Source organism: Agelaius tricolor, unplaced genomic scaffold (genome assembly GCF_023055355.1).
Source record: "Agelaius tricolor isolate 1412-34295 unplaced genomic scaffold, bAgeTri1.0.p SCAF_8, whole genome shotgun sequence".
NCBI lineage: Eukaryota > Metazoa > Chordata > Aves > Passeriformes > Icteridae > Agelaius > Agelaius tricolor.
This window is the reverse complement of record NW_027269268.1, coordinates 41,615,785-41,634,843: the sequence shown is the minus strand read 5'-3', so window position 1 is coordinate 41,634,843 and position 19,059 is coordinate 41,615,785. Positions and strand designations below refer to the sequence as shown.

The 19,059-nt window shown below is 40.2% G+C and overlaps 2 protein-coding genes across 2 annotated transcripts; both read right to left on the bottom strand.

Annotated features, from left to right (window-relative positions):
* Positions 1–2,963: 2,963 nt before the first annotated feature.
* On the bottom strand, positions 2,964–8,422 carry LOC139592522 (toll-like receptor 1). The gene has a single exon (XM_071432542.1). The coding sequence runs from the start codon at positions 6,433–6,435 to the stop codon at positions 4,030–4,032; it is 2,406 nt and encodes an 801-aa protein (XP_071288643.1). The 5' UTR covers positions 6,436–8,422; the 3' UTR covers positions 2,964–4,029.
* An 859-nt stretch (positions 8,423–9,281) lies between these two features.
* Positions 9,282–18,512, bottom strand: LOC139592523 (toll-like receptor 1). The gene is made up of 2 exons (XM_071432543.1): positions 18,434–18,512; positions 9,282–15,855 (listed from the first exon to the last, which is right to left on the bottom strand). The coding sequence occupies exon 2, from the start codon at positions 15,790–15,792 to the stop codon at positions 13,819–13,821; it is 1,974 nt and encodes a 657-aa protein (XP_071288644.1). The 5' UTR covers positions 15,793–15,855; positions 18,434–18,512; the 3' UTR covers positions 9,282–13,818.
* Positions 18,513–19,059: the final 547 nt, after the last annotated feature.

The following is a 19,059-nucleotide window of genomic DNA, read 5'->3' as shown; positions in this document are numbered from 1 at the left end:
TGGGGTCAGAGGCAGGCCTGGAGGAGACCCCAGTGGCTCTGGGTGTGTGGGTGCCCCTTCTGCCACCTCCCCTGTGTGCCTGCCCCACACGGGGCCCAGGGCAGCAGCACAAGGAACTTGTGCTGGAGGAGCTGTGTCCTGCAGCACGCTCAGTGGCAAGCAAGCTCATAAAAATGTTTTACTCACCTCTAATTAGGTCATTCTAATTAGGGCATTCTAATTAGCCCATAGGCAGGTGTGGAGCACCAAACACATGAGTTTGCCTTTTTTAATCACTCACAGGATGACTGACTGGGCCTGCTCCCCACAGCCTCTCCCAGAGGAGGGTGCCAGAGGCTGCTGACACATCTCCACGTGAGCCCTGCACACTTCCAGACACACCTGCAGGCTGTGCTGAGATAACAATGATGATGATGATGATGAAGAATGGGGTTTTATTTCTTCACGCCTTATCAGATGCCTAAGAAGAGGGAGCCTGGCTGAATTCACTATGCATCTCTAACTCTTCCCATTCCTGCTGAAGTGTTTGCATCAGGATGTGGGTCTCTCGCTGCCTGGGATCCTGCAGATCAGCCTGGTGAGCGCCTGTGCTATGCCATGGTGATGTACAGAAGGGAAAGCAGGTACAGCAGAAATGAGGCACAAAAATAAAAGCCTGTAAACAGCAATCAGAATATGAGTAAATTACTGGCTTGTATTTCTTGGCCTCCTGCCAGAGAGTGCTCATTATCATGCTGCTGATTTCTAAGATTTAGGAGGAGGGACCAATGGCAGGGGGAGTCACGGCCACTGACCAGCGTGGCAGCTGTCACGGGAAGAGCTCATCCCCATCTGCCCTCTCGAGGGCACACCTGCAAGAGGCTACTCCAGCTGCTGGCTGATGAGATTCATCTCTGTTCTAGACTGAGTGATCACTTTCAGGCAGCAGTGATAATTGCATCGGCCATTGGGTGTCCCTCTTAGCCTGAGAAAAAGGCACAATTGAAGTTCATGAGATTGTAATTTAAGATAATATTCATTTTCTCGTACTTGAGAAATTAGGCTGTTCCCTCTGAGCTCAATTCTGTCATGCACAGAAATCTGCTCAAGGATTTAAAACTGATCTCTGTGTCTTTACTGCGATTTTTAGTGATAAAAATGATTTAAACATATCCTTTACAATTAAAACTCTGGCCTGACTGAACACTAACTAAGCCAACACAATGTTGCTTGATGAGAAATACTGTCAAATGCTTACTTAGAAAAGAAAACCGACCAACACACCAAACCACGACAAAATGAGTCTGCTTTATCAAAGGAATTCAGTCGTGTATTTTAAGAAGCTGTAGTGTATGGTATATACGTAACCAAAATATTTGGCATCTGCATGAAAGATCTGTGAGGTGGGAAGGACAGAGTATAAAGGGCTCTTACAGCATTAATATTCCAAAACAATATACATGGCAGACTTGAGAAATTATTTCTTTCACACCCACCTAAAACTTACATTTCAGAACAGTCTTAAAGGTGAGGGACTCCTCCACAGCCCAGTCTGTACATTATTTAGGACATAACCCCCACTTTGCTGATGCATTAAATTTACAGAGACCAGAAAGCCTGAATTACGAAATTTTACTTCCTCTTTTCTTGTCTAGTAAACAGGATAGACTACATGTCTTTTAGCCCACTAGCACTAAGTGTGACTGCTAATCACGTTAGGCTGTAATGCCTGGGAGGGGGAGGAGGCTTTCAGGAAGAAGGGTCACAGGATTTCTTGATAGCATTCCCCGCTTTAAAGTGTCAAGTCCTAGAGAGGTAAAATTGTAAAATCATGAAATCATAGAATCACAAAATAGTTTGGGTTGGAAGGGACTTCTAAAGGTCATCCTGTCCAACTCCCTGCAATGAGCAAGGACATCTTCAGCTACTTCAGATCACTCAGAGCCCTTCCCAACCTGACCGTCAATGTTTCCAGGGATGGGACATCCACAACTTCTTTGGGCCGTCTCTTCCAGTGTTTCACCACCCTCATTATAAAAAATTATTTCTTATATCCAACCTAAATCAGTCCTCTTTTAGTTTATAACCAGTACCCCTTGCCTTACCACAACAGCTCCTGCTGAAAAGTCTGTTCTCATCTTTTTTATAAGCTCTATCTAACTACTGAAAAGCCTCAACAAGATCTCCATGGAGCCTTCTCTTCTCCAGGCTGAACAACCCCAGCTCTCTCAGTTTGTCCTAACAGGAGAGGTGCTCTGCCCTTCTGATCATCTTTGTGGCCTCCTCTGGACTCACTCCAACAGGTCCACATTCTTCTAACGCTGGGCTCCCAGAGCTGGCTGCAGCCCTGCAGGTGGGGTCTCACCAGAGCAGAGCAGAGCAGAGGGGCAGAATCCCCTCCCTCCCCTGCTGCCCACGGGGCTCTGGATGCAGCCCAGGACACCTTTGGCTCTCTGGGCTGTGAGTGCCCATGGCTGGGTCATGTCCAGCCTCTTATCCACCAGCATCCCAAATCCCTACTAAATCTTGATTTCTGGGTAAGGTTTTGACATGGTCGCCCACAAACATCCTTCTCTAAATTGGAGAGATACAGATTTAACAAGTGTGGAAATAACTGAGAGATAATTAAGATGTAGTAGGGATTTTGAGCTCTTCTCTCCAAAGCTCAGGAGCCAGGCACCTGGCATCTTACTGCCATCCTACCCAGGTAACCTGAACTGGTAGGTGAGTGCCAGCAGTGTCATCTTTGGACACCAGGAAGCTCTCCCACAGCTTCAATTTCACTGTTTCATCTAGCTACCACTCCTGGTGTGTGCTTGGTGAGCCACCTCACTGAGTGTTAAGGATCACATCCTCTTACAGTTTGATCACCTCATGTGCTGCCCACAGTTGTGATCTCAGGACTTTACATTTCCATCAAGCTGTAAGTACAATGGCACAACTCCACATCGCCATTGAAATGACACATGAAATTTAATAACAGATAAAGAATTAGATGTTTATTAGACTCTCGAATCCAAGCCCAGCAAGTGACTAGATGTCTCCTACTAACAAAAACCATTAGTTTAATCAGTAAGATTTTAGCAGAGAAGTTATTTCCTAGGGAAAATGACTTTTTTCACCTGTGTGATGACCCTCATCACCTGCTCATTAAATGAGCAAGGTAACAGAGTTCAGTGAAGCCTGGAGATAAAAGTGCTTCATTTCCAAACATCAAGTTTCTAAGTACTAGGAAAGAGAAAAAACATGCAATCCAGTATAGCTTGATAGAATCACAGCAGAAAGCAGCAATTTACAATACTATTTAAAAATACCATAAAAAATACTATACAATACTATAAAAAATAATAATTAGAGGTATTAACTGTGAATTTGAAGACAGTGAATACCAAATTCTATGAACTCATAGCTTGGCAGGTATCTATCTCTAGTCAATTGGTAATGTTTAATACAGCAAAGGAAGAAGAACATCAAACAAGAATTAATGGATTCAACTTTTCACATACCCAAGAAAGTCTCTCTGTGATGAAAGATTTCCAGGAAGGGAAAACAGGCTAAAAGGGTGTGGATACTGTACACGTAACACCTACTGTACCAACATACTGGATGGGATTCAAACAAGAGTTTTCTTCTTTGTGTTATTTAATGAAAACCAGGAAAGCAGATCCCTACAATCTTAATGTCACAACATTCACATCAGAACAAAGATGAAATGTATGCCTTGGCGGCCTGATTACACTGAACAAACCATATTCTTATTACTTTCAAACATAGCTTTCAAAGGGAAAAGTCAAATAAATGCAACCTGAAAATAAGGTAAATCATTAAGAAAATTTCTCTCTTTCTCTTTGTTGATGATAGGCAACTACAGAGGACTTCTGACTACCTGGATGGCTTGAATAAGCAATAGCAATTTCTTTATGTGCCACATTTTGCAACAAACTGGGAATATTGTAAGAAAACAGAAAAAAAATATTACAGAGTTTAATGCAAAAAAGTCAAGTCAGTTATTCACACACTTATATTACCAGTAGGTGTAATATTACTCTCCTAATCATTTGCTTCACTGGCTATTGGCAGGTTAATGCTAATGGCTGCCCTGAGGTTGGCCCAGAATAGGGCGCGCTTGCTCCTCTCCTTCGGCCACTCCATGTAGGTGCGCTTTGCCATGAGAGCTTTCAGCTTGTGATACCTGGCAGGGATAAGGTACGGAGGGATGGGCTCCAGTAAAATCAGGATTAAGCTGTTGGAATTCTCACTGAATAACTTGTGATGGGCAAAGTACAGCTCATAGTGACACCACTCACTCTGCACAAAGTTGGGAGACAACACAAAGATCGACCTGTAGCTCTTCTCAATGCAGTTAATGATGTTCTCCACAATGCTCTTGCCGGGGATAAAGTTTCTCTCGTGCTGGCACAGTTGCACGCTGCCCTCCCCCCTCTCCAGGTTCGGGATCAGCTCGTTCTTCACCCACAGCGAATCGCGCTCGCTGTAGGAAATGAAGGCGTGGAATTGCAGAATGGCCTCCTGATCTGCGGGGGGGTTGTGCCAAGCTCTGCGCTTCGTCTGCGTCCACTGCCACGTCATCCGCACGTACCACGGCACATCCAGGTAGATGCACAGGAAGGCCACCGCAGCCACCAGCAGCAGTGTCAGCAGCAGAGCTGTCACAAGCAGCAGCGTCGTGTTGCAAGCCAGCGGGCTCAGGTGGAAGTCCTTGAGCTCCGTCCCTCGCAAGCCCTCTGGGTACTCGCACACGTAGGCCGCCGGCCAGCCAAACAGCTTCCCCCCCAAGTGCCTCTCCAGCTGGATAAAGGCTTGCAGCTCACAGGAACACTTGAACGGGTTGTGCCCGGCCTGCAGCTCCCTGGCCCTCGGGCAGCTCTGGAAGAAGTCAGCAGATGGGGTGAGGATCGAATTCATCTCCACGTTCAGGAACTGCAGGGACGTGAAGCCGCTGCAGCCCGGCAGGTCGGCCAGCCTGTTTGATGCCAGGTTCAGCTCCTCCAAGGATTTCAGCTCCGCCACCCCGCTGGGGACATTGCTGATCTGATTGTTTCGTAGGCTGAGTTTTTTGACGTTGGCTGGCAAGCACTCAAACACAGCATCCACCAACTGATTGGAGGACAGGTCCAGCTCTGCCAGAGACTCGGCCCACTGGCACTGCACGCCAGCGCCATCGTGGCGCAGCAGGTTGTTGCTCATGTCCAGGTATTGCAGGGATTTCATACGGCTCGTCATGAAGCTTACTTTGCGAAGGCTCTCAAATTTATTCTTCTGCAAAATAAGTAATTTAAGATCCACGAGAGTGCCGCAATTCTGGAACAATTCATCTGTCAGGGCGTTGTGAGAGAAATTTAAATACTGAAATGAGCTTGTCCTATTGGGGCAAAGCATATGTGGCATATATGCATCAGCTATTGTCAAATTGGCAATATTCATCTCTGAAAACTGTCTGTATAGAATCTCCTGGTTGAAATAATAAACCTTATTACGAACATGCTCCAAAGTTAATGCTTTCATGGAGCCATCCAAAGAGATTAATTGTTCCACAGAGCTTAATAAGGGTAGAAATGCATATTCAGTCAGCTCCTCCAGTGGTCCCCTAAAAGTCAAATTTCTCACAGTCAAATGTTCCACAGGTGAATACCAAATAAGCATGAAAATTTGTAGGATGATAGCCCATTGTAAGTCCACAGCATCAAGTATGAGAGTTGTTGTCTTGATTTTCTTCAGGAGCATTAAAGATGGAGAGGGGAAATCTTTGTAACTCAAAGTATATCTTAAGTTAACTATTTCTAAGTTTTCTGAAGTGCTCATTCCATCATACAGGAGGGGAAAAATGAAGTTTTGGTCTGCTGCAAAAGCAATGTGGAGATTCCTTGTATTCAAGACTGTCAGACTCTGGGGCTCATACAGTGAACAGTTTCCCAAGTTCAGGAAGACAGTGTGCAGCTGCAAATGTTTGATATACCTGAAGTCTGATGTTCGTATCATTGTAGCACTTAATCCAAGGTACTCCAAATGAAACATGTTCCCAAATTCCTGACAGATGGGCAGGGCAGTAAACTTATTGAAAGAAAGATCTAAATGTCTAAGATATGCAAGAGTTAGACAGGAAACTTTTGAAATGTTATTATGAGATAGATCTAAGTATTCTAAATTTTCATTAAAAATGAAGACACTAAAGTCAAGCACTGCCATTAGATTATGAGAAAGATTTAATACTTGAAGGTCAGAAAGATTAATAAATTCTGAGATACTAAGTCCAGAGATCCTATTATGTGATAAATCTAATACTTGAGTACGGACTGGCATGGTTTTTGGAACATTAGTTAGCAAACTGTTTGAATAATTTGCAATAAATTCATCTTCTACAGTTGGTTGAATATTATTGCATAGTGTGAATGTAAAGGCACAAGTTAAGACATAGATATTTGTGAGGGATCTCATTATGCTATCCAGCTGTATCTTGGTTTTTTGCAGAAACACAGAAGCATATCTTTGTTTTCATATCTTTGTTTTCTGTTCAATATGTCCCACTGATGAGTCCAGCCCTATAGAAAAAATACATTAAATTTAATGAAGCCGTTGAATGATTGAAGGTGCTTTTTTATTGTGAAAATAAACTTCAATATAAAATCTATATAATAAATTTCAATATAAAATCTATGTAATAAAAAAATATTTTTACATACTCCTGTTTTCAGTTCTTACCAATCGTCCTCACTCCCACTCTTTAATTAATGACTCAGTCAAATGTAAATTAATTCTCTTATAATGGGTGGGATGCCACTGGTATGTTACAAACACATAGATGTTAAGAAATACAAATTTCTTAATCATGAAAAAATACAAAACTGGTACAAACCAACATCAATACATTTATGAGAAGAAACATAAAGGAGAACAAACATCAAAATAAAGGAGAACATCCATCTGCTGTTTCTGTACATTCCAGGTTCACACAAATTTGGGAACAAAACTCCAATAAAACCACCCTCACAGAAACTGGTGCAAAAACAACCTCTTCACTAAAAGAATATTCTTCACACCCCAAAGACCTGGATATTGCCATGATCCTCTCAGGGTCAGATTATCAGCTTTGTCCTTACTATAGCACAGAGATATAAGAGTCTGTTTTTAGAATAAGCCAAGAATTCTGAGGAATTATACAGTCCATTGCATTGGGTTTGCATGGCAAGGTTTTGCTAGCAGGGGAATACAGGTCTGGTTTCTGTGAGAAGCTGCCAAAGGCTTCCTCTGTGCTCCTTAGAGCCAGTGGCAGCTGGATTCAAGGCCAAGCTCATCCACAACATTAGCAGTGCCTCTGGGATAACATGGTGAAGAAGGGGGGAAAAGCCCTGAGAACAGCAACTGCATGAAGTATAAACAACTCATAAACAGTTTCAGGAGACAAACATCCCCGGTTTCATTTTCTGTTCTGATCTTTTTCTGTTAAAAAAATCTAAACCCAAAAGTTTTAAAATTCTGTCCCTGTGTAATCTTTTGTTAAATAGAAACCAAAACCCCTTTTATTTCAGTTTTAGGTTATAATGTGTGCTAGGCCCTAATAATTTGACTAATTGACACTTAGTCAAAACTCAACCCTCCCCATCCAAGTTTCCCATCAGGCTTAATCAATTTTTTTCTTAATTAAGTAAAGCAAAAATACATGCAATTAACATCACCAAAACCATGAAATGAATAAATCACTAAAGTATTTCTACCTCCATTGAATCCTAGAGAGGCCCAATTACACCTTCAGAAAGTTGTGCTAGAGTTTCTGAGGACACAAAATAAGTGAAGCTGGGATGATTGGTCAAAGTACAGTATCAATTGAAAGACAAAATAAGACAAGGAAATCTGACCCAGTTCCTTCAAAGTGCAGTTGGCTCTGCTCTTCAGAGTCCAGGCTGATAAACAATCTAACTCTTGAATCAAACAAACTTTGATCTAGAACTACCTGGAGGAACTTCCTCCTGGGCAAAAGGGATGTCAGTAATAACGCAAGAAATGCTCTGAAGGGAGGAAAAACCAGAGATATATTCTCTGTCCATGTTCCAGTGCCAGATGAGTTTTAATTTACTGTACATGCTATGCTAGATACTGCAACAAGGGACAAGCCACACTCTATTGCCCTGCAGGGTGCCAGAGTCAAAGAGTAAAGCAAATATATCTAGAAAAGCAGTAGTAAGGATCAAGGGTTACCCCTCCAATGCTGTTTCAGAATGGTATTAAATTAGAGTCAGCTGAGAATTAAAACTGCCATACCAAATGATTTTTCTCCCTTTCCTCTTTGCTGAAATTCAGATGAGTGTTTTCACTGAAACTTCAAAATGCAAGAGTATCTTCCAACATCAAAAAAACATCAGCACCTGAGATTTGATGAAGTCCAAGATATTCATATATCAAAGAGAAAATTATTAAAAATAATGAAGCAAATATAACCCACCTTTCGTGCATGGAATTCATCTTCAAGCTGAAGAACCGGCAAAAGTCCTCTGCATACTTGGTTAGCATCCTCAAAACAGAATTTCAAACATTTGTAATCTTCAGGGTGGGGAAACTCACATGAGATGCTAATTCCTCAATAATTACCTACCTCAGGAAGCAAAAAAACCAGGTCTTTTTTAAACAAGATATACAATTCTAAGAATTAATGAAAGCTCCTTACAATGTGGGTATTAAGAGCACAATGACAGGAAACTTTTACCAGTTCAGACTAAAAATACATTTACTCCCGTAATATTTACATAACCAGCTGGTTTAGGAGGAAATAAGCCTATCTGTAGTGCAGAATATTTCCCTTGGCAAGACTGTTCAATTAATTCTGCATTTCTAATTTCAAGTCTGCTTCTGATGTTACACAGGTGTTCTAGAAATCTGTCAACTGCATCTCCTCTTTGCACACACAGAAAAGAGGAAGCAGAACTCTCACTGTCAACTTTTGTTCATATCAAGATCTCTTGCAGAATTCTACCCTACCAAATTTTTTTGCTCATCAAGGAGAGTAATTAATGTAATCTACTGATGGATGACAGAAGTTTATATCTCCAAAGCTAATAACAGGGGCAAACTGGCACAGTTAAAAAACCCTTACAGGGCAATCATCTTTACACTAGAATGGTTATCAAGGATACCTCACATTGTGGCTTCCTCCAAAAAATTATAAAAATTAACAGTGAATATTCCCTGTGACAAGACAGCTGTAATGAAGCCACAAAGAATATGACACAATATAGGGTAATCTGGAGCTGAAGGATGTCACTGTTGAGCCAGAAATGACACAAATTCACTCGAAGCAGAAGTGTGTTTAATACGAAAAATCCTCTCTTTTATAGACAGATTTGACATATTCTACTTGATTGGCTAGCTAACAAAAACATTTTTCTCATAAACACTCCTTGAGAAGAACAGAAAAACAGAGTAGAAAAACACCACCTGCAGGTTGTTTATACTAACAAGTTATCATCGTTTCTATGACTCCCTAAATAGTCTCTCAAGTCCACTGTGAGAGAACGAAACCCTTTTGCTCACTCTCTGACCAGGCTGTTGCATCCACAGAAGGAATCCAAGAAAGCAGCCATTCAGTTAATATTGGGAACAGGGACATGAGCCTGGGAGAAAATCAACATCTGTGACCCAAGATAAGACCAGGGATCATGAATGTTTCTCAATAAAGCAGCAAGAGTGTTTGCCAGCTGATACCATCTAGAATCCAAGTTAAAAGAGATGCTCCTATTGGTAGGCATTAATCCATGATACTGAATAGAGTAAGGCACTTGTTGTCTGAACAATGATAGCACAATTAGCCAAAACAGTGGCAGCTTTATGTTGAATATAATTCCTAGAAAAAAAATTGCTGCATGGATAAAATCAAATGCACCATCAGCTTTCATCAGAACTGACTGTAGTACACACACAACTATTAAAAAACCACCTTTTATTTGTAGTATGTTTAATTTTTTTACCAACCTTCTTTATGAAGCTTTAAAAGACATCCAAATAAACAGTTTGCCCTAAAGAAAAATTTGCAGATAGTTAAAATAAAACTCATATTCCTGAATACCTCTAATAAACCATTAGGAACCTTGCATAATTTATTTTTACAAACCAATTCACCGAAGTTTTGTTTGGGGCTGGTTTCAGTTTACTGATTCAGTCATTTTGCATGACAGGAAAAACCTAAAAGCAATGTATTTCTGTTCATGCATCTCGAAATGCACCAGCTACATACCATCTTTTCCATAGTCAGCTGACACATGTTCATGCAGATACCTTGTTCCATTTCTGAATTTTATACTGCTGGGGTTTTTTGCAGTTTTTGCATCAGTGTTCACAAAAAGACATTTCACATTTCTGCCTGTATGTCATCATTATTTACCCAGAGAGGAAGCAGAACCCTTGGTCAGGTATGAAAAGGTATTCAGGACCAGCAGCATGCCAAAAGAGTGAAGAATCTCTCTGACAAGAACTGCAAAAGGCAACTTAACATGTGCAAGACGTGGGTTAAAGCACAGTTACAGAAGATGAACTCATTGAAGCAGTCATGACAAGTTAATACAATAATTAAAGGTTCTCAACGTTGGTGTTTGGTCACAAGGACTTTAACTGTAATTGTCATTGTCACCTGTATGTCAAGTCAGTGGAAAAAAGGCCAAATTCCACCACAAGTCAAAGTGGGCAAATACTGTACCACATTTATGCTCAAGCCAATTTTGCTTTGGTATAAATAGACACAAGGATCAAAGCTGTGGAAATCAAACTGGCAACCCAGAGCCACCTTGCAGAACACACAACTTCCTCACTTATTGATTATAAATACTGTTTTCTCTTGACAAAACAGTGACTACAAATGAACATTATAGTCAATCTCAGCAAGTACTTCCAAAAGAAAAAACAGACTAACCAAAGCCTTGAGTAAAAACACAGATTTCACAGAGGTTTTGAACCTTCCTCTCAGCAGAATCTCCCAGAGTCCCTTTATTTTCCCCTGGGTGCCTTTCCTTCCTCAAACTCTTTGCAGCTAAAGTTCAGTGATGATGTTTTGTAACATTTCTAAAGCTAAAGAAGAGCTGAGCTCTCAGCAGGCAACTCACATTATGTCAAGTCTGCCTGTCTGCCAGTTTCCTTTATACTATACAATACTTAAATACACATAAAAACATTTCTGTTTTCACTCTTGAACTTCATTCTGCACATCTTTTATGTTTCAGAGGGTGTTTAACTCCTATGTTATCAGTTTTGCATGTTGATATTTTTATGTATGTAAAAATAGCATTCCTGCTAGTCATCAAGATGACTAACCAAATGCCAGGAATTGCTCTGATACAGTATCTGATGTCAGAACACATTTACACACTCCTTTTTCCTGATAACTGGAGTGCAGCAGCAGTTAGGCATTTCAGTGCAGGACCAAGTGCAGGCACACATCACCAGGCTGCACAGAAAAGCTCAGTCCCTTCCAAATTCCGCAGATAAACTGGCTCACATGCTGGGAGACTATGTATGGCCCCATGAACATGGAAAAATTTCTTCATGGATTAAAGCTGGTTCTATAGAAAGGGTTGAGAGTATGACAGAAACTGAGACAATTGTTTGAAATATTCTAATAACACTTGAGAAATTCATTCTGTCTTGTGGAATCAGAGAAATTAGCTCTAACAATTCATTGCATGTTTAGCTGTTTAATCAATTATTTGGCACATATGGAAAAAAAAAAAAGATAATAGTATGTGGGCTTCTGGCTCCAAAGTACAAGTTTTAATTAATGCCCATGTTCATTAAAAGCCACCCTTTCCAATTTATTCACTCAAGGATTTTGGAATCCAGAAACTGTAATACCATAGAACTGTAATTATATACTTCTGCTTATCATAACATCAGCTACATTCCCTGAGGTCACATAGTTCCAGGTTCTTTCCAAAGTGGCAAACAAACCTTGCTTGTCTTGTTAAAACCTTCCACTCCTTAATTTCTGGTAATGGCTATGGCTCCCACATGAGTAACAGGAAGGTTTCTTGGAAACTCTCTGACTTTCAGAGTGTATCTCTGTCTTTCAGCCAACAGAAGAAGCCACATGAGCTCTAAAGGTTACACACAAGGGGATGTTAATTGTATCACAGAGGTTTCAAGAGTTACTAAAACTCTTGGCCTAAAACTCTGAGGCTTTTGAAGAACATTTTCAAGCAAGGTATCACATAATCCAGCTGTCCATGGTTGTGAGAAAGGGATAGGCAAACAAGCTGTCTGATCATCTTCAGTTTTCACACTGAAGCAGCAATGGGAGGGGAAGGACGAAGCAGAGAAAACATTTATTTCCACAGTTCTGAATGAAATGTCTGCAATTTGATAACAGGTGTGCTATATTAATTTTGAGGGTAAGTGGGATGAGCGAGCTAAAGGTGTTAAATTTGACCTTTTTTCTACAGCTCATAAACAGTCACTCACAGTTCAAGGCTTCAGGTCAAGAAATCTCAGCCTGCTTAAACCTCAGGCAAAAAGAAGCATCAAAATTAAAATGTTTTGCTAGTAATGGAAGACAGAAATAAGATAAAATGTAGACATCCTATACTACATGAGGATTTCATCATAACATCCCTTTTTCTCTCATATACATGTTGAAAAACATTTTTGAAGGGAAACTTCCTGCTTGATGGTCATCTAGCTCTGGTATTTCAAACAAACTTCCCTTGCTGGGGCAAAGAGGAAGTTTACTGTCATCATCTTCAGCAGTTGTGAAAGTTTGCCTGAGCCCAGCCATGCTTTCTTCAAGCTAAAACAGTATAAGCACAGACAGAGGGGGCTGCTATGTTTCTGTAAAGGAAAAGCAAATATTGTAAATGTAGTTTGTTTTTCAAACTCAGTGAATAAACCATTAAATTACCTTCTGTCTCAAGACCTAGGAAATTTTTTCAGGCTTTGACTGGTTATTGACTTTCTGGCCAGAAGTCATAGCCATGCTACAAGAGGTACTGTTTCAGCAGAAAAGGACAGATTCTTTTAATAATAAACATAAAGTAAGATATATGGATGAGAAGACAAGAAGTAGAAAGCTAGGGAGGGAAAAGCATGGTTTAGAGATGTCAGGAGTTTCTCAAAACATAGGCAATATGATGAAGGCAGCTCTGTTACTGCAGATGCCCTCCTACCCCCTCTGGTCAAGGTACCTCTCAGGATCAAAATGGTACCAGGACCATGGTATGAGACCCATGGTCTTAGAGCTCTGTGCTTCTCCCTTGCTGTAATGCCAAGCTAAAAAGTGAAGTACCTCACCTTTTTTTTCCTTAAGAAAAAAACCCCAAAACTTTTCTTCCTTGCTCAATCCTTGGTTTTGGCAAGTTCAAAGTTCACAAACTTCTGTGTCTGGGTTCTATCCTTTTATACACCAAACCTGAACAAAGACTATTTAGCAACCATTTTGAGCTCTGGCCTTCAGGCATCTTCTCAGGATCCTTAATTTTCTTTCACATGAACTGATTTTAGAGATAATCTCCTTTGACAAAGCTGTATGAATTTTGTGATTAAAGCAGCTCTGCAAACTATCCAGCAGATGAAGCACTCTTCCACATTACTATACTAAACTGCTCCAGATTTTATCGTGCTGAGAAAAACTCACTATAATATTTCAAGTCGTATTTCAAAATCCACATTCAAATTCATTTGCAATTTGCTATCTCAAGAGATTTGCAATAAGATGAATTGAATTTTGACTATGGTTAGGAAGAGACACAGGCAAGCTGGAAACAAGATTGTGTAACAAAAAGTTAAACACCTTACAATGAATGGAAATCATATTTATTATTTCACAAAGAAAAAACAGATGAAACTCCATTAGAAAGATGCTTCATCTGTTTCCTCATACAAGTTCTCATCAGCTTTTTGCAGGTTAATGCTAATGGCTGCCCTGAGGTTGGCCCAGAATAGGGCGCGCTTGCTCCTCTCCTTCGGCCACTCCATGTAGGTGCGCTTTGCCATGAGAGCTTTCAGCTTGTGATACCTGGCAGGGATAAGGTACGGAGGGATGGGCTCCAGTAAAATCAGGATTAAGCTGTTGGAATTCTCACTGAATAACTTGTGATGGGCAAAGTACAGCTCATAGTGACACCACTCACTCTGCACAAAGTTGGGAGACAACACAAAGATCGACCTGTAGCTCTTCTCAATGCAGTTAATGATGTTCTCCACAATGCTCTTGCCGGGGATAAAGTTTCTCTCGTGCTGGCACAGTTGCACGCTGCCCTCCCCCTTCTCCAGGTTCGGGATCAGCTCGTTCTTCACCCACGGCGAATCGCGCTCGCTGTAGGAAATGAAGGCGTGGAATTGCAGAATGGCCTCCTGATCTGCGGGGGGGTTGTGCCAAGCTCTGCGCTTCGTCTGCGTCCACTGCCACGTCATCCGCACGTACCACGGCACATCCAGGTAGATGCACAGGAAGGCCACCGCAGCCACCAGCAGCAGTGTCAGCAGCAGAGCTGTCACAAGCAGCAGCGTCGTGTTGCAAGCCAGCGGGCTCAGGTGGAAGTCCTTGAGCTCCGTCCCTCGCAAGCCCTCTGGGTACTCGCACACGTAGGCCACTGGCCAGCCAAACAGCTTCCCCCCCGAGTGCCTCTCCAGCTGGATAAAGGCTTGCAGCTCACAGGAACACTTGAACGGGTTGTGCCCGGCCTGCAGCTCCCTGGCCCTCGGGCAGCTCTGGAAGAAGTCAGCAGATGGGGTGAGGATCGAATTCATCTCCACGTTCAGGAACTGCAGGGACGTGAAGCCGCTGCAGCCCGGCAGGTCGGCCAGCCTGTTTGATGCCAGGTTCAGCTCCTCCAAGGATTTCAGCTCCGCCACCCCGCTGGGGACATTGCTGATCTGATTGTTTCGTAGGCTGAGTTTTTTGACGTTGGCTGGCAAGCACTCAAACACAGCATCCACCAACTGATTGGAGGACAGGTCCAGCTCTGCCAGAGACTCGGCCCACTGGCACTGCACGCCGGCGCCATCGTGGCGCAGCAGGTTGTTGCTCATGTCCAGGTATTGCAGGGATTTCATATGGCTCGTCATGAAGCTTACTTTGCGAAGGCTCTCAAATTTATTCTTCTGCAAGATTAATGTCTCCAGCTGAGGTAGGTTGTCACATTTTTGAAAAAGAAAATCTGTTAAATCATTATTTAAAAAATTTAGGTACTTAAAGGGACTCTTACGTGAAGGACAAAGCATATGAATCATCTCCGAATCAGCTATTGTCATTTCTGCAATATTCATATCTGCAAATATTTTGTATAGGTCATCCTGTGAGAAGTACATGTCCGTGATTATAATTTTCTTCATTGTCAATGCTTTCATAGAAGTACCTGAGTAGTTAAACTTATATCTTTTAATGCGTGACAGCTGTGTTACATTGTTAATATTGAAGTATTCAACGGATGAGTGCCATACATTCTGAAAAATTTCCATGAGTTCATTCCACTCCGCTGACACATTTGTCAGTGTCAGATTTTGTAACCTGGATCCTTGTCTGAAATTAGATAATAAAGCTATCAATTTTTTTACATTTTCATTTACGATTTCTGACAATGACAGGCTTTCTGTTGTATTTTGTATCACAACCCAATCATTTTTAGCTTTGGACTGATGACTCTTTGTATACAGGAGTGGCAGGCTTGTGATTTTTTGGTTAGAATCATCTTCTGGAAAATTGTTAGAAACAGATGAAAAGAGTTTATCTTCCACAGACAGGCTGACATGGTTCAAAAAGGTTAATGCAAACAGACACTTGTACAGAAAAACATTTCTGAGAAAGTTCGTATTTAGTGTCATACTGTTTTCTCTTTCCTTTCAGGTGCTCAATACTTTTCTTAACTGTCCATCTTTGTTCCAATCCTGTGGAAATTAAAGAAACACAAGCAAAAACCAGATTGTATTATTAAGTAGCTGTGCAGGAACCATCAGAGAGAGAGATTTTTAAGGTTCCAATTTATCATTTCTCCATTTGATTAAAAAAGCAACGATTTTCTTCAATCATTCAGGAGAGACATTCTTTATTAACAGACCACTGAAATTTTTATTTGGCAAATAAGGTGTATTTAACAAATAATGAGTCTGTTTTTTACAAACCATGTCTGATTTCATAGTTGTCCAAAATTTGCTGCTTTCTTACAGAATTACTGCTGTGATACAGTGCATTATGAAAGTTTCCTAAACTGTGTAATAAGCTTTGATTAAAATGTACAATAATTGGTGTCAACACGTCATCCTCTCCTCAGATTCTCTCTTAAGTGACGTGAACTGGCCTCAGAGACATTATTTTAAAATGGTCTTTTGACAGTAACACTTGGACTGAAACATAGGATGGAGATTTCAAGAGCATGAATCAAAAGCTGAATGTCATTAGATAGCTGAGACTGGATCATAAGTGCTTCTTTTAACTAGGGAAATGAGGGTGAGGGTAGAATGATCTATATTTATGCCTTGGGAAAGCCCATAGAAGGGTTCACTTCTTGTCTGAGCTTAAACATTTCCTGAATTTAGACTCTGAAAGTAGGGTGCTCACATCTCGTCTGACAAGTGTCCAAAGAGAACACCAGACACACTGGGAATATTTGCAGGCTACACAAAAATATACACAAAAATAGATGTAGAACCTCTGTATACAAAATCCAGCCCTGATCTAAGGACACTGAACTCAAACATCTCTGTTGCGAAAGAGAGGTTTATTTAAACAGACTTTAAAGGGAAAAAAATCATAACTGTGTCTTTGCTTTGGTTTTCCCGATTAGAGGTCACTTTTTCTTTCCGAATGTAGGAGTTTAGGATAGCCAGCCTCCCTTTGTTTAAGTCAGCCATTGAGAATACTGTCTTAAATCTCCTTTTAGCTATTGCATAAATCCATTAGACTGCCCCTCTAAAAGAGGAACTGGTAAGAACTTGGTTAACAATTTTACATGTGTAAATATTATTTAAAGCTGTTTTCCAGATTTCTAATATCTTTTTATTTCATCTTCTTTCCCCTTCCCTCCCATTAATTTTAAATCATAATGTTGCCTGAGGTTTCCCTCAGTACTTTTTAATGACTGCACTGGCCTTTAACTTTCCCTTGATATTGAAGGGGTTAACTTGTGATTTTATATTTCTAATGACTCTACAATGAGACAGTAGCTACCACCTGAGAGACTGATTTACAACTTCAAGGACTACATTCACTGCGCCATTAACCATTCCATAAGCTTTCTCAGAATTACTGGGGCAAAACACATGTTCTACTTCATCTAACAAAAAAAAACCCAAAAAACCAACCAACCAAACAACAACAAAAAACAAACAAACAAACAAAACCTACAAAAAAAAACTTCCACTGAGTTCTTTAGTAAAGAATGCATGAAACTAAGCTTGGAAATCATCTAGAAATAGTGGGGCAATATGGCAAAACTTTTCCAGCCTTTTTCCAAATTCTCATTTGGAAAAATTATATGCATCACACCCCTCAAAATGCATTTGGGCATATTCAGTTCTGTTCTTCTGATTGTTTGGGCAACTTTACTAATGTGTTTATAATTAACCAAAATACATAGCTTCAAGAGAAAACTGAAAAAAATCTACCTTTAAATCATTATTCCTTCTTTGGCTGAAATTTCAGCAATATCCATGGACCAGATGGAAAAAGGATAGGATTCTTCTACATGTGTTTTATTTTCTTTCTTTTTCATATATCCTAGCATTTAGTAAAATTATTTATGAGTACCTTCAAAATTTCTTTGGAATATCATATGAAGAAACACAAGTAAAAACTTTTATAACATATAACCTGTGATTTAGAGGCTAATACTGTAGAAATTATCCTTCATAGCCATATCACTTTTAATTCAGAAGTATCCTCATGTCTTCAAATGTGATAAAAAAAGCTTAATCAAGAAAAGCAATCCAGGAGGGTAGGCAAGCCAAGAGCATAGCAAGAGAGTGTCCTGTTGTTTAAAGAGCAGGGGGAGAGAAAAAAATGAGGTTTTAAGTTTTTCCAATATAAAACTGGTATAAACTGACTAAACTTCCATATAAGAAATAAACATATAGCTAAGACAGTTCAGTATTAAGACATGCACTTCACAGGTTACCAACATAGCAAAAAATTAATGTTACAAACATGCCTTTCACAAGGATGAACCACATGATCAGGTTAGACCCAGTTCCTGAACTGTAGAAAACTGAAGAAAAACTATTGCCATCACTCTGCCCCCCTTAACTATGGGTGTAGTGCTAATAATAAGGGACTGCTACTTGGACAGGTTTTTTGGATAAGTATTCCGAACACAAGCAACTTCACCATCGTTCCTTACCCATACATTTGGAAAGAACATCGTACACTTGCTACAAAAAACAAGGCTCATTTTCAATAAGATACAGAATATAAAACAATTACAGCTAACTAGCAATAGCACAAAGTCAACAAAATTAAAACTTTTCTCACCAGAAATCCCTGCTGTCCGAAAAAGCAGAAAATGTTCTCAGGAAAACAACAAAAAAAAAGAAACTTCCTGTAACTCTATCCTACTGAGTAACAATACTTAGGAACACCCAAATTTTTATATACATGTTTGTGCCATCTACTGACAGCTTGTGAAATGGCATTTGTTTTTCTCTGGATGTATTTTTCACATACAACATTACTGTAATATCTCCACTATTCTATTATTGAACTTTATGTTTTTATGCTTTGCAGTATATTAAACAGGAGAAAAATGAATCTTTTTACCACTTTCTACCTTCATTAAATTAATATGAAAATAAGTACCACTTTTGAATAAGAAATTCAAACACCTTTCTATCTGAACTTAATAATGATCTAAGTCTCTATGCATTATTGTAATTTTTTGTCCATTTTGCTGCACCAATTTAGTTGTGAGACTCTTCTGAAGGCAGGTTTATAAAAGTACCATTTGTCTTAGTTTAATTTCCATTTAATAGGAATGGAATAATAATCTCTCTCCTACTCCAGCAGTGTTGTCATTGGGTTAAACAGCAAACATGGAAACACTGAGTGGAATTTGGGTTTGGTTTTTTTTTTTTAAATTAAAACAGAGCGGTGACTTTGGC

Bases quoted from the DNA above. Each gene is read 5' to 3' on its own strand.
- LOC139592522 (XM_071432542.1), bottom strand. From the start codon at position 6,435: ATGAGATCCCTCACAAATATCTATGTCTTAACTTGTGCCTTTACATTC.
- LOC139592523 (XM_071432543.1), bottom strand. From the start codon at position 15,792: ATGACACTAAATACGAACTTTCTCAGAAATGTTTTTCTGTACAAGTGT.